The 15,816-nt window shown below is 43.2% G+C and overlaps 1 protein-coding gene across 2 annotated transcripts in view; it reads right to left on the reverse strand.

Annotated features, from left to right (window-relative positions):
- Nucleotides 1-15,816, reverse strand: part of AGFG2 (ArfGAP with FG repeats 2) — a 259,436-nt gene that overhangs the window by 198,980 nt on the left and 44,640 nt on the right. For both annotated transcript variants that reach the window (XM_069215633.1, XM_069215632.1), the window contains one exon: nt 9,200-9,293. In XM_069215633.1, coding sequence (XP_069071734.1) covers nt 9,200-9,253 — 54 coding nt within the window. In that variant the 5' untranslated portion in view covers nt 9,254-9,293. The remainder of the gene's footprint in view (nt 1-9,199; nt 9,294-15,816) is intronic.

Below are 15,816 nucleotides of genomic sequence, written 5' to 3' on the forward strand. Positions count from 1 at the left end.
AACCAGTCAAGAATTATGAGACTTGTGCAACAGTCATGCAGGCGTTTGAGCAACACAGCATGAGACACCATGCCATACTTTGCCCATATATCTAATAGGATCAAGGCAGCCAACACTCCCTGACTCAGGGTATGATATATGCCAACATTAGCTACTGTGAGGGTGGTATCTGTGTTGAAAGTGGCTTAAAAGCAGGACTGGGATAGATCCAAAAGCTGACTATAAGTTCGAAAGTTTGATGTTGATTAGTTTCTTTTTTACCTTGGAGGGGCACGGTAGCAAAGAAATTAGCTTGAAGATGGACAGGGGTCCCCGGATGTTTCTTCAAGAGAGGAAGGACCTTGGCGTGCTTCCGGATTCAGTGGAACTTAAGACGATATACCAGAGGCTTTTCTTATAAACCATTTGTTAAATGCCATCTCATCATGACGTGAACAATACATAGGGACAGACTGAATTACAATTCCCATGCATGACCATGCTGAAACCCAGGTAACATGAAGAAACCTGAAATAATGGGTGGATGCGTTATTCTTCTGACTATTTTAACCAAAATAGGTTTTCTTGGGGGGAAAAAACAGCTTTTCATTTGACTTCATGTCCGTAGACACTTAATTTAAATTTTAGTCCTGCTGCAATTCAGACATGAGGACAAAACCAGATTATCAGCGGCATGGGAACTACAATTCCTATAAACATTAGTGAGACATACTGTTTTATGTGACACAATGACAAGCACGTACATAACAGGGACGCTACTTACAAAAAAAGCTGTTCCCTTCGCACTGGTTACCTCTTCTGCAACTAATGTTGAGCCAAGGGCGAAAACAGGGTGTTGTCCTTGTAAGCGCTTTCTGACTACTTGATAGGTAATGGGGCCTGACTGGTCTATGCCCTGCTTGACTCTGAGACTTGGAGATAATATTGAAACAAATTATATGTACAAATATTGTAAGATTACACTTGTCTGTGTGCAAGGACTGTATAAACATCTTCTCTTTCCATGTTAAAAATATCTATCACCGTTTTTAACTCGGAGGGGACAGTCAGAATCTTTAAGTACAGACTGACCCTGAAATATCTCTGAATATCATAATAATAAAACGCTTCACTTATCCTTCTAGTGATCGACAGCCTCTGCTTCACCACACTAGAGCTGAGGCATAGTGCATAATCCAAGATGGGTAAAATAAACATGTGCTCCCACTACAAGGGAGGTATGTGTTTCTTCAATACCTGCGGGTGTTCATTGTACACTTACAGTGCATGTCTGTATGGATGTTCACAAAATGCAATGGACCCAAGAGGACACTGGGCCCCTTACCTATTAATAATGATTTGGCCACAATGGATAACCAAGTCACTTAATGTTTTCTTTTCCTGCAGATGAAGGCTCTACAGCCGTAGCACCACTGAAAATAGAAAGACCACTGGTCGTATACCTAATTTTCTCTTCTAACAATATTTCCTTCCCGATTACCACAACAATCACATGCAAAGAGGGACACACTTGTCCTGAAAAATGCCTGTGCATCTCTTTAGAGAGTGTTAAAAGGGCAAACCATGTCGAACTCTTCATGCAGGCAACAAACCCTGCTGCTACTTATATTTCTATTAATAACAGAGATATAGATTGGACCCATGCATTAAACATTTCTCTAAATTTCAAACTGAGAAAAATACTGGCGTCCAAAGGGCGTCATTTGCTTGTATCATTACTTATTAATTGATCTTGTTGCCCTTGGTGGTCTTGAAACTCAAAGGTTTATTACAAGGTGTAAAGATAATTCCCAGCCAAAACGTGTTTCACCCCATGTGGTGTGTAAACCTGGAGCTTTTTCAAGGCTACTTATGTATTACAGTAGAACTCACAGGGAAAATGAAAAACAGAAATAAGATTCTCCAGTATTGGATCTTTCATAGATTCACATGCTTGAATCATCCCCGTCGTCGATGTGGGAGCCTCACGGTAACTTTAAATACACAAAGCAGTAAGTCTGTAAGTTTAAAACCAGTAGGTCTTATAGGATATTTTATAGCCTATCCACCTTGTTTTGTGAAAAGACCCAAACTTCAGTGTCAACCAATCAGGATTCAGCCCCTCCCAAACACTCCCAACAGAGGCTGAATTCCCTCAGATTTTCTACCGCACGTCGTGTGAAGGAAGTCTCCCTGAGCTCTGCTCAGTTGACCTTTTTTTTTTTTGACTGAAAATTTTTTCTCTCAGGAACTCAGCTTTCCAACTTTATCATGTCTGAAAAGACAAAAAAGGGTCTGTTCAGAGACTGTGGCAGTTGTGGGAAGAAAAGACTACATGTTGATGACCCCCACAAGAAATGCATCTACTGCCTCCATCCAGACCACAAAGTGAGAGACTGCAAGATCTGTCGCACCTTTAGTCAAAAAACCCTCAAAGACCGTGAGGGTAGGCTTCTCTTGTGGCTGCAGAAGCAGAAAGCCATGGAACATCCTTCCTCAGACGAAAGTGAAGTGTCATCTCATGCTTCTCACTCCCAAAAAAGAACAGGTGAGAGAGGAAGATTGCCTGATGAGCCACCAAGGAAGATGGACAAAAAGATAAAACAGGTCTCCACTGAGACAAAAAAAGGGTGTTCCCCATTCAGAGACACACACAAGTTTGCCAAAAAAGGTTCATTCAGAGCCTACTATGCCTTTACATAAGAAGAGTACCGCAAAAAAGGCATCCCGGTCTCTGTCACCCCCGAAAGATCCGGAGAAATTCTCTTCAGGAAAAAGGCACCCGTCGACGACGGTGTCGACGGTGACATCTACGACAGTGTCATCGACGTTTACAACGGAGGTCTCACCGATAATTATAACGTCGTCACTGTTCTCGTCGACGACGATAATTACGGCAAAAGTATTTAAAAAAGCTTTGTCTGTGAACACGTCGTCGACGGCGGAGGCTTCATGGGTCCACCAATCGACCAAGGCACTTCCGTCTATGAAGCACCTCTCAATGAGGTTTAAGAAGAGCACACCGCCGACGACAGCACCGTCGGCGACTCAGATGCCGACAGGGGAACCGTCGTCGAAAAAACGCTCGACGAAGAAGCCGTCGACGAAAGCGCCGTCGACGAAGCAGCCGTCGACGAGGGAACCGTCGACGAGGATATCGTCGACAGCAGTAGCAATGTATAGACCATCGACCCTCCTGGGTACTCCACCGCATCAATCTTCAACTATGGTGCCTTATTCTCAAGACGATTCAACGAGATTCTTACCCCTTTCACTCATCACCATGGGGGACAAAGCTTCCGATATTCTGCCAATGCATACCTCCCCAAGCAAAGTATTGCCATATCCCCCACAACATCTCTTGGATGATGATGATGATGCATACTCCCAAGACGAGGGAATGTTTGGGGCATCGAGTAGCCCGTCTCAGCTGCATGTAAAATGCCAGGATTTTGATGACAAAGATGAAGAGCAGTACCAGCCCAGCTATGCTTCAACATCATACCCCCCGGCAGAACAACAATTACCCCTCTCCATGCCAAGCACATTAGTGGCAGACCTTCAATCTATGCTCAATGACTACTACAGAAGGTTTCCACCATCAACACCTACCACACCACCAAGGCCTGAAACCTACCAGACGCCTCGTCAAACCCAAACGACCATTCTCCAGGAGACACCACAGGCTGACATACCATTGACTAGCCAAACGCAAGAAACTCATCCCTCGTCAGACAACGAAAGGGAAGAGGGTGAGTTAAGAGATTCTGTGACCAGTGAGGGCCCGATGGAAGAACAGTTGGTGGTGTTTGTGTGAATTCCTCCGCCCCCGAGGGTGAACCAACTCCTCAAGGAAGTGCAAGTGATGCTAGGCAAAGGAGCGATAGAACCGGTCCCTTTTTCTCAAAGGAACAGGGGATTCTATTCCCGCGTCTTTCTCGTAAAGAAACCCTCTGGGGACTGGCGCCCCATCCTGGACTTAAGAGCACTAAACAAGTTTCTAAAGAAACAATCGGTCAGGATGGTAAGACTACAGGATGTCCTGCTCCTTTTAAATGCTGGAGATCTGATGGCATGCCTAGACCTCCAGGATGCTTACTTTCATATTCCAATACACTGCAACCACTGCAAATTCCTCAGATTCAGAGTAGGTGGTATGCACCTCCAATTTCGAGTTCTTCCATTCGGTCTCAAATCGGCCCCCAGAATTTTCACGAAAATGTTGGCTCCGGTAGCAGCACATCTCCGCCAGTCGGGTATGCAGGTTTTTCCTTACCTAGACGACTGGCTCATAAAGGCACCTTCAAAGCCTCAGGTGATACGTCATATTTTAGTTTGCCTTCAATTGCTAAACAGCCTGGGGTTTGTCGTCAATTATCAAAAGTCTCAGCTTCACCCCACACAAGTATTAAATTTCTTAGGAGCAATACTAGACACGGTCCACAGCAAGGCGTATCCGTCTCACGAGAGGAAACAAAAACTAACCTCCTTAGCACGCAGACTCTCTACAAAAAAGTTTGTTTCAGTCCGCATCTACAAATCATTGCTAGGGATGATCTCATCATGCATTCCGCTAATCCCAGATTGCAGGCTCCATATGCGACCCCTTCAAGAGCAATTGGATGTACAGTGGACTCAGGTGCGCGGTTCGTTGGAAGACAGAATTCACATAACACCTCTAATGCAGACCACCATGAAGTGGTGGGCGACGCTGACCAATTTCTCCAACGGACTCACATTCCTTCATCAAGTACCCAGTTACACAGTAACAACGGAGGCTTCTCTCAAGGGATGGGGTGCACACTGTCAAGATCTGCAAATCAGCGGATCCTGGAATGCAAAAGAGGTTCAGCTCCACATCAATTACCTAGAACTCAAAGCGATAGACCTAGCTCTAAAAGCTTTCTTGCCAAAACTACAAAATTCAAGCATCTTAATCAGAACGGACAATACGACCAGCATGTTTTATCTAAACAAGCGAGGGGGCACAAGATCCCTACAACTCTTGCAACTAGCTCAGGATATCTGGACATGGGCCATCAAGCACAACATTTCGCTCAAAGCGGAGCATGTGCCAGAACAAACCAACGTTCTGGCAGACACCCTGAGCAGGACAGTGATACCATATCACGAGTGGGAGCTAGACCAGAAACTTCTCAATCAACTTTTCCTTTTATAGGGCAAACCAAATCTCGATCTATTTGCCACTCTCGAGAACAAGAAATGCCAGTATTATGCAAGTTGGCTTCCCCAGAAAGGATCGTGGGGAAATGCGTTTTCGATGAGATGGTCCGGGGTCTATGCCTACGCTTTTCCTCCGATCCTGCTCATACCGAGAGTCATCAGCAAAATGAAGACGGAGGGGTGTCGCCTCCTATTCATAGCTCCCAGGTGGCCCAGACAGGTCTGGTACACGGAGCTCCTAATGCTCTCCGAACAGCCACCTGTGCCACTCAAACAGAGTCCGACCCTCTTGACAATGCACCAGGGACAAGTCAGGGATCCAGATCCGTCATCTCTTCACTTGTCGGCTTGGCTCCTGAATTCAATGAGTATGTAAATTTGAACATTTCCTCGGAGTGTAGAGACATCTTAGCTAAAGCTAGAGCGGACACTACCAACAAAACCTACAAACTTAAATGGAAACGTTTTTGTATATGGTGTGCAACAGAAGGTATACATCCTATTTCCGCTCCTCCAGAGCAGATACTTCCATATCTCTTGCTTTTGGCAAAGTCAGGACTTTCATACTCCTCCATTCGAGTGCATCTGGCAGCAATCTCAAGATACCGTAGATCACAACACATGGTCTCATTATGTTCCACCAGAATTGTTAAACAATTTATGAAGGGCCTTTTTCGTGTTTTCCCACCAGTTAGGAAACCTCCGCCGTTATGGTCCCTGAATGTTGTATTAATGCAGCTCATGAAAGCTCCCTTTGAGCCGATCCACAGAGCTGATCTAAAATTCATCTAATGGAAAACAGCTTTACTACTAGCTCTTACTTCAGCCAAAAGAGTCAGCGACATTCAGGCCTTCACTACTAAAGAGCCTTTCCTCCAATTTACAAATTCCGGTGTAATCCTAAGAACAAATCCTAAGTATATCGCAAAAGTTCCTTCAACTTTTCATTTGAATGAACCAGTCATCTTAAAAACCTTTTTTCCAAATCCAAACACGGTAGCCGAGAAGACATTACATTCCCTGGATATAAAAAGGTGTCTAAAATTCTACTTACAGAAAACACAAGTCATCCGTCAGTCTGACCAATTATTTGTTGCATTTGGTGGAACAAGAAAGGGACATGCAGTGTCCAAACAGACTATAGCCAGATGGATTGGCCTCGCAATCCAATTCTGTCATGCTAAGGCTGGTAAACCGCTCCACAACAAGGTGAGAGCCCATTCTACAAGATCGGTAGCCACTTCAGCTGCACTCTTTGCTGGGGTGCCACTGCATAGCATCTGCAGAGCGGCCACATGGTCCAGCCAGCATACGTTTACAAGACACTATTGTCTCGAAGAAACAAGTAACATTGATACAGCAGTGGGGAAGGCAGTACTGAGGCATCTATTTCGTTAAGGTGAGCCTCTTACAACATCCCACCACCACACTCAAGGTATGTTCGATATTGTTTCTCAGTTTCTTTAATATCTAATTTTATATTACAGTGTGGATTGCTCTAATACTTTGTTTCATACTAGTCGTAATACCAACGCTTTTTCATATTGTGTTAACATGTTGTAGACCTCAAAACAACAACGTTACATATTGTATCATAATATTCTGACATACAGTTTTTTCTATTATTGTTATATTTATTAACGTGATTGATATCACTTGGAGAATTACGATAAAATAACAGACCGATTAATTAGCTAATTCTCCAACATTACTGCTTGTTACTCTGATTCAAGCATGTGAATCTATGAAAGATCCAATACTGGAGAAGAAAATTAGTTACTTACCTGTAACTGCAGTTCTCCAGTATTGGTATCTTTCATAGATTCACATGCGACCCACCCTCCACCCCTCAGAGGCTCCCCTATTATACAGATATTGAACTTCACACTTGTACTAGAAAATCTGAGGGAATTCAGCCTCTGTTGGGAGTGTTTGGGAGGGGCTGAATCCTGATTTGACGACACTGAAGTTTGGGTCTTTTCACAAAACAAGGTGATTAGGCTATAAAATATCCTATAAGGCCTACTGAGGCCTACTGGTTTTAAACTTACAGACTTACTGCTTTGTGTATTTAAAGTTACCGTGAGGCTCCCACCTCGACGACGGGGATGATTCAAGCATGTGAATCTATGAAAGATACCAATACTGGGGAACTGCAGTTACAGGTAAGTAACTAATTTTCTTTCTAATAATATCAGTGAAATTCACAGCGACCACAAGATGCTCATCTATAAAGGTGACTTTAAAGGCATAAGCTATCTCTAGGAAATGCAGTCTGCCAGCTAAAGACTCAATGGCATTGGAGTCTAACTCCTTGAATGTGTGGGTTTTCAAGTCAAATGTGTGCAGCATTGGTAGTGACGATGCTGTTAATCCAGTGGACCTTTCTGGTTGTCTGATGGAGTCCTGTAAGTTACAAGGAGAATAGATCATTTTCCTCTGTACTCTAGCTGTGATGGAAACACAGTAGATGTTATGTATATTTCCCAGGACAACCAAAAGCATGCAGGTACATCTAGGGCAGGCTTCTCCAATGAGTAGGTCGTTAGCTACTGGTAGCTCATCAGTTACCAGTTAGTAGCACTTCTCTGTGCAGCACAGTTCACTAAATTAGCTTTTGCTTCATAAAATTATTATATGTATGCCAAAATTGACAAGTGTGTATGCAGGATGAAAATGTGAGCATTTTCAGAATTCAGAAGCTGATGTTGGGTGAAACTTATTACCAATATATTACTTTCTAGGCGCCTGAGGCATCGCAGCCACAGCTGCTATGTAGTACCCATGATGAAATAAGGTGAACACTGCTGGTAGTTTTCCATATAGAAGCCACTAATGTAAACTCGTTTAATGAGGTCTTGATTATGACACTAATATTATTGGTAGCTCGGGATGAAAAAGTTGGGGACTCCTGATCTAGGGCTTTTTTGTCACCACAGGAGAGCACTTGCTCATTACTTGGCAAAGTAAATGAGAAAAGCGGAGAAAGAAGGCTCATCTTGATTGTTAAAAAAAAAAAAAAAAAACATGCTTTTGAGAAACAGGAATGAACAGAGGAATTAGTGTATGGTGTCAAAGTAAGTTAAGTGAGACCAAACATGCCTCAGAGAAATTTTAACAGAAGCCCATGTCCAATCTTCACACGCAGCAGGGTGTTCAAGGATCCTTGCTGTATGGAGTGAAACACTTGACAGGCCCTGCAAGAATGCTGGTAAGTCCAGCTTTTAGAACTAAAGATACCAACCATGACCATTTCACATATCATATGACTAGAACCATGCTGACTACCATGTCCTCCGAGCTTCAAATGTGTGCACATGATAAAATCCCCAGGGCATTAAGCATAGCCGACATGTTTGCTGCTACTAAAATTTCTACAGTGAATGCACCTACTCCTAAGTGGAAGCCTAGTGCACATTCACGGTCTGAACACAAGGAATGTCCCACTTAAGAGGTAGAAGAAAAATGCTTTAGTCAAGAAAACCTCTTAAAAAAAAAAAAAAAAAAAAAAAAAAAAAAGCTATGTTAGAAGAGACATTTAAAAATCACTTTAGAAGCGAAGTCATTTTTTTTATTTATTTATGATTTTTTTAATTTAATCTGCATTAAAAAAAAAAAATCACTCATAGCAAGATTTTTCTAAAAATAAAGTGTTAGCATATACAGCCCCAGTCAGGAAATATTCTAATTCTAGATCTCTGGTCTCTGGTGGGGATCCCTTGTTGGAAAAGTTCTTAGCAGGACTTCAGGCATCAATATAAAACTTGGACCACCACGTATTCACACGCGAAAGGATCACAGTGTGTGCATGGGAGAATAAACAGCACACGAGCATCAATTTATGCTGTGGGGCCTGAGTTCTACCAAGTGCAGAGGTCAGTGGTTAGAAGCATGTGGCAGACACACAAAGGAACATGTGACTGACGTCAAAACAGATTAATTCTGCTAATAAAAGATTTACTTCGGGAATAAAGCGAAATAAAGGGAGACAGCACGGCCAAAGCTACCACGTTAACTGAATTAAGGAAATGCTCACCTCATTCCCACGGGACTGTAGAAACGTCACTTCCTGTTCGGTAAATGTTGTCATGGAGATAGATTTAACCCGATGCGGAGGATTCAAGCCTCGCCTAGGAAAGAATGAATAATTACTAGTATCTTGCAAAAGTTCTACACATCCTCTTCCTACGCATTTCATGTTTTCAACAGTTATCATTGCATTTTCTACATTCACCCAGATTTTTCTATTTTTATTTTACTGATCCTACTTGTATAGTAAATAAAAAGGAAAATAAAAGGTCTACGTAAATTTGTATGTGTGCACCTGGAGAGTGCCACAGCTGCAGTTCCATAATGTATTTTTTTATTTTTATTTTTTATTTTTAGCCGTGCTGTCTAGCATCGTTAAAAGCCACTGGCTTTGAGTTGCGATGGTGTTGAAAAAACAAAAACAAAAAAAACAAAAAAACAAAAAAAACGTATTCACCTTCAGTAACATTTCAGATGTATAATTTATCTTCCATGAGACTCTTCTTATAAATCTCTTCTAGGCACTAGACTGAATCAGGAAACTTTATTTTCCAGGTTCTAACTCTAAAAAAAAAAAACCAGGCATCACCATGTGCTTTAGTTACAGCTTTACCTACCCAGGATTAGTTTAGCGACTTCACTTTCCTCTTCTAATGCAGAGTTCTGGCCAAATCCCACCAATTGCCGCTTGGTGGAATTTTGTTTTCAGTTCGAGCAACGCAAGGCTCCAGCAAGTGAGCTGGCAAGCAAGATTTGGCATCCCCTGGTGCAATTTCCGGTCACTAGGAGGCCTTCAGGCAAGATTTTTTAAGGCGAGCAGTCAGTGGGGAGCTTTTAGAGTATATTTTCAACTCGAGCAGCAGCAAAATCAACTCACATGGCCACGCATCACGTGTTTCTGTTCGCCCTGATGTTTCAATGCGGACAGCACTACCGTTGCTAAATCACACCACGAGCATTGAGACGTGCATTTTTTCCACCCATTGGTGGAACTCCGTTGAATCTGAGATTTTACTTAACTTCGGAATTCCAGAGTGAAATTCTGTGAGTTCAGCCCACCCACTCCGGTTGTAACAACACCGAGAGAAAGAAAAAACAACTGATGTTAGTGTCAGTTCCTGGAACTTTTTCCATGTCCAATGGAGGTGTGTGGAGAGGAAACAAGAGTCGTAGACAACAGCAACAATTACAGTAGACAACACACTACATACCTTGGGATCTTATTAACTGTACTAACTGAGGGAGGTAAGAAATCGGCAGTCCTGTATAGCATACACCTGGACTATGGGTATCAAAGTCATGTACATTTTTCTACTCTTTTCTTCTGAAGGACACCAACACCCACCTGCCCCCGGAAGTTGGGATTAAGTAGTGCTGATTAACCAAGAAAGTCATGCAACATAGCCCTAGAAATGTATCCTTCAGTGCAAGCCTGAGCTGTGATGCAATCACGCTTACAAAAGTGTATAAGTATAACCATGTATCCACCCGAACATTTTTCAGAACCAGGACACCCCTTGTGAACGCAGAAGAATGAGCCATGGCCCTCACAGAGTGGCACTGTCAGTCAGAGAAACGTTTTTCGCCATGGCAATGCACACCTTAATACAAAGGGTAACCAAACATGAGATTGTGTGTTTGGTGACCGCTCTGCCTTTCTTGGCAACCAAAAAGTACAAAAGGAGCTTCTCATCTAATCTGTACAATGCAGTCAGTCAATATAGTTAAGCACTGCACAAAAGGGGTGCAGTAGAGTTTGGCTCCAGGAGACGCACCAAGCAACTGTGAAGTAGCGCAACGTTTCAGAAAACGTACCACAAAGGCAGCCAAATAGCCTTTAACAGTCGCAACTGCCAAGCCCTCTTGGGCAAGAGACAGCATAAGCGTATATCACCAGAAAGGCAAAACTGGAAAGGATCCAAACGTTCAGGCTTGCCCCACTTCCTTACCTAGCAACCCACATAAATGGATTTCATGGCAGACAAATGATGCATCTGCCACTTCTGCAACTAAACACAAGGTATCAAGCTGTGGACGCTCAATCTCCATGTAAGTAGTCCTGCGTAGAGGCGTGGGGTGGAAGACTCAACCACAGTGCTGAGAAAGGAGGCCCACCTGTGGGAGAGAGGAAGAGGGGGGCCAATCACCAAATCTGGGGCGATTAGGAAAAGGTACTCTTGATCCTTGTGCACCTTCTGCAGTATTCTCCATGAGCAGGCACATGTAACAGAAACTGTGAAAAAGCAAACCTGAAGGCAACCCGCAGGCATCCAATTGAGAGGGAGTGCATCGCACAACACCAAGGACACTTCCTATTCAGGCCATGGTGAAGAAATCCACAAATGGCAATCTAGTCTGTCAGAGACCGTGTCAGTCACTTCAAAACGAAGCTTACATTCAGACCTCTATGGAGAGGAGACAGAGCTTTTACCCTCATGCACGGGGCGCTCATGAGGTGAGGCACATCTGGGAAAATGCCATATTGCAGAGCCAATTTAAACAGCTGCATCTTCTCCCAACACAGGGTCCAAGAACACACAAAGCCCCACCTGTTTATTAAAAGGACTGTGAGCTTGCTATCCAAGAAAACCTTTATTGTGCTCCAGGAGATGGAAGGAATTAAGACCTTCGGAGCATAGAAGACTTCAACATTCATAAGGAGGCACAGCTTCCACGGGGGACAACAGATTCCTCAGAGTGTGTTGGGAGCATGTCCTGATTGAAGGAGGACAGTCAAGAGGAGAAAATAGGAAAGGTAGGGATTAGCCTTCACAGGTATGCAGGATGACCATGAGATCTGTTAGCATAGTATCCTATTTGGTGGGGGAATGGGAAATGGGAAAGGGGAAAGGGGAAAGGGGAGAGGGGAGAGGGGAGAGGGGAGAGGGGAGAGGGGAGACCCCTCCCCTCCCCCCTGACCAGGAGCTAGTGGTGTAAAAGGACGGGAGCCAAATAATTTTTGAGGATCATGGCAGGGACAGGGGCTGCTGCTGTGATGGTGTTGATATCCTATATCCAGCCTGCAGCGAAAGGAGTGATACCACTGCTGGATCCATTGCAATAGCTACCATTGATGGGACTGCTGCACCTTGAAGAAGTCCCAAAACTTCCTTTACTACTTGTGGAACGGTTTTGCCAGGGAGTCCAGGACCAATGAGCTTGCCATTGCAGAACACTTTCTGAATTGTTCCACAATGAAAATATTTTTCCACTGATAAGGTATGTCATTTAGAGTAGCTTGAACATCTCCCAAGTACCACATCTAGGCACACCAGCGCGACTTAACAGCCGAGGCCAAAGACCAAGCTACTGTGCAAATCATGTCCAAGCTACAATTCAGCACTTACTTCGAACCATCCAGGTCACCATCGACCAGATCAGAAAATGTTTTTTTCATGTGATCAGTTGGGCTGATTATTGTAATTTCTGGTTGCTACCAAAAGGCATGACTTTAGCTATGAAGAACTAAACTACCTGGGGCAAAGAATTTTCAAGTAAAAGTATCAAACCTTTTCAGAGAAGCCACAGGAACAGTCTCAGATTTCACTTTAGGGGAAAACGTATGTCCCATCAGGCCCAACCACCATCACCTTGAGTCCAAAGGTGCCTGTCTGACTCATCATGCAATTTGTTGACTGTTGAGCCCTAAAAAGGGTTTTTCTCACACGACTAAAGCTGGCTGCGAAAATGCTTCATTAACAGGAAGCAGTGCCTATAACACTGAAGAAGATGGCATCAATATTTCAGTCAACACGCTGTTTTCTGTCTCAATGATGGGCAAAGATAATTCCAAGCCTCTGCCGCCAATTAAGTGAAAGAACAGAATTTCTTCAGAGGAGGCCAAGAGGGACAAGGGACATTGTTTTAGGGGAAGGCCACTATTATTTTGTAAGTCCAGGAAAAGGTCAGCATCAGTATTGTTAGATGAGAGAGGTTCAGCCTCTCTGCTGCTCATAGTTTGTCCAGCATAGCTAGAGTACTGGATTCCAATCTGAAAGTGTCCTCCACTCAGGCAAATATCTAGGCACCATGGAGGTTCTCCGAGTTTGATAAGAAAACAGGCACAAACCTTTTTTTGTTGCCTGTATAATGTCTGCTAACTTTGCAGAGAAGAGACATAGAGGTGCAATTTAAGCGTGATGCCAAAGCCACAGGATTCGGTACCATGGATGGTACATGGGAGAGGTGTCAAGGCTAGATTCTGTGATAGTCGGAAATCAGGAAGAGTCTAGGTTAGTCTTGACAGGATCACCAAACCCGATGGAGCAGACCCACCACTTGGGCAGTGGCCCAGAATGCAGAGCAGGCAGTCTTGCACAGGTCCAGCATAATATGACAAAAGCCTCGACCTGTAGCAGATGGAGACAGAAACTCTAGTTTCATTTTCTTTAGTACCAGAGCCGGCTGTCATGAGGAGGAAGACAGCTGTGTTGGGAAACAGCATTTAGTCTCCGAAAACTCAAAAAAACAGTACCATTTCCTCAGGAAAGAAGAGCTCTTCAGCCTATGGCGCTTTCTTTTAACATATCTTGGGAAATCATCATTGCCATTCAATAGACATAATAGAAAGGGACTAGGGCCTCTTAAGGGTGACCCTATGAGCCTTGGTCAAAAATTACTTGGCTTTACATTCCCTCATTACCTTCGGAAGTATAGAAGAGCAGAGGGAGAGCTACTGCTTAGGAAGAAAAGTTTCCAGTCCAGTGCATAGAGGGTAACCATGAGGTGAGCAATCTATGGGAATTTGTATCCATCAGAAAGCTTTATAAACATCTGGGATGCCATTTAGATGTAGTACCTGAAGGACGAGGATGAAGATACATTTTGGTGACCAAACCGGTCTCTGCAGTGCAAAGTCTTACCACTGCATGACAACATAAAACTTGGTGTTTACGCCTCATCTCAAGCATCTTGCAAGCCCAAGCATAACTTAAGCTAGGCTTGCCTTCTTGTGGAGGTCAGTCAACTCACAAGGCAAGCATAAATATTATTAGACAAAAGGTGCGCCACCATTAAGGCGGCAAAGAATTCACTCTGTGCTTCCTCAGTCAAAGAATACAAAGATGCAGAACTGGTCCTGTCTGAGTTTTGTAAATACAGACTGAACAGGGAAGTCTGTCTTATCTTAAGGAGAGGCTGGCATTCTGTAAGAATATTTAGCACAGAACAGCACAGTTCATGCCATCATTGCCTTTTTATTTATTTTAAGGCCTTGAATTTCGGGCAAAAGGTAGGAGGCAGATGGCTGCCAATTTTCTCTATTAAATTAGCAGTTTCGAGTTCAATTAGTACCAATTGTAAGCCCGCCACAAGTATGTATGCATATATTTGGTTAAAGGCAAATTATCTTGAAAAAAATGTTTTAAAAAAAAAAAAAAAAAAAAAAAAAAAAAACTTACAGGCTCCTTTCTATCTTTCGGGACACTTGCAGTTAATATGGAGCAGAATACCAAGTCCACTACATCATTTTTCTGCACACGTTACTCAAATATTGGCAGCGCCACTAGAAGATATCGCTATATACATCTAAAGGCAGAAACAGCACTGACTGGCACTGGGCATTTGACATCAACCTGTTTAGCTTTAAAACCGAGGTTGGAGCAGGAGGTGGCAACAGAAGGAGCATAACAGCCAAATAAGGTTTCCTCAAGGCTTGTGTCACAGGTGCCGGTGGTGGGAAAACAGTGTAGGACTGGGACAAAGCAGCAGGAAACATTAAGATCCCTTGAGGAGGGTATGGTTGCCAAACACCTACCAGCAGACACGCAATATACGGCCATAGTGAGATTGTTTGACCTTGTTAGATGTTTTTATTATTACTTTAAATAATTTGACACAACAATGCCAAAAATATTACGCTTGGGGAAAGCTGTGAAGTGAGCTGACAGAGATATCTCTGGTATAACAAGAGGCGCGATCTGGAGATAATAAAGTTCTCTAACAGAAGAGAGCAGGAGTGTGATACACCTTGGAACAGATCTCCTGGGGTGAGGTATCTTGATTGGGAAACCTGCAGGCGATTATGTGCACTAGTGCAGCCATCCCAGGATGACAACAACCCAAATAAATCAGGATTAGTGTACCACAATCACACTGATTTGCACTGTGGCATGCATGCAGTCTTTAAAGTGTACAGTATACAGTGTTTTTGGGATCAGTAATGGACAAATAATGCAAAATATGGCCTCAATGCACATAAATAGATATCATAGGTGGGAAGAAACCTAAAAGGCATGTGTTTGCGGACTGAATAAGACATACACAAACCCACCAAAAGAAAACAAAGCAAGCATACAGTCTAGAGAAAACTCTCTTCAAAATGGGATTGTCTAAGCTTCTCACTTGGCCCTCTAGAGAAGACAAAGTCCCCTTTCTAACATTAAAATAATACTCAATTCTAAGTACATTCTCCTTCCAGATCCTCACAAATCAATTTGATTGAGTGCAATTGCAGAATGTTAACTTGCTCCATTTTTGATCCAGCAAGTATCTCTTTTTAAAGCACTGGGTGGTGCATTTGTTGCAAAACAATCAGAGGAACACAAGCATGAAGGTCATGTTTATGTTGGCAGAGCTCCAGAGGTTAATGCTGCCAAACATCTAGGAGAACAATATCTCTTTCAC

The sequence above is a fragment of the Pleurodeles waltl genome, chromosome 12 (assembly GCF_031143425.1).
Source record: "Pleurodeles waltl isolate 20211129_DDA chromosome 12, aPleWal1.hap1.20221129, whole genome shotgun sequence".
NCBI classification, from domain to species: domain Eukaryota; kingdom Metazoa; phylum Chordata; class Amphibia; order Caudata; family Salamandridae; genus Pleurodeles; species Pleurodeles waltl.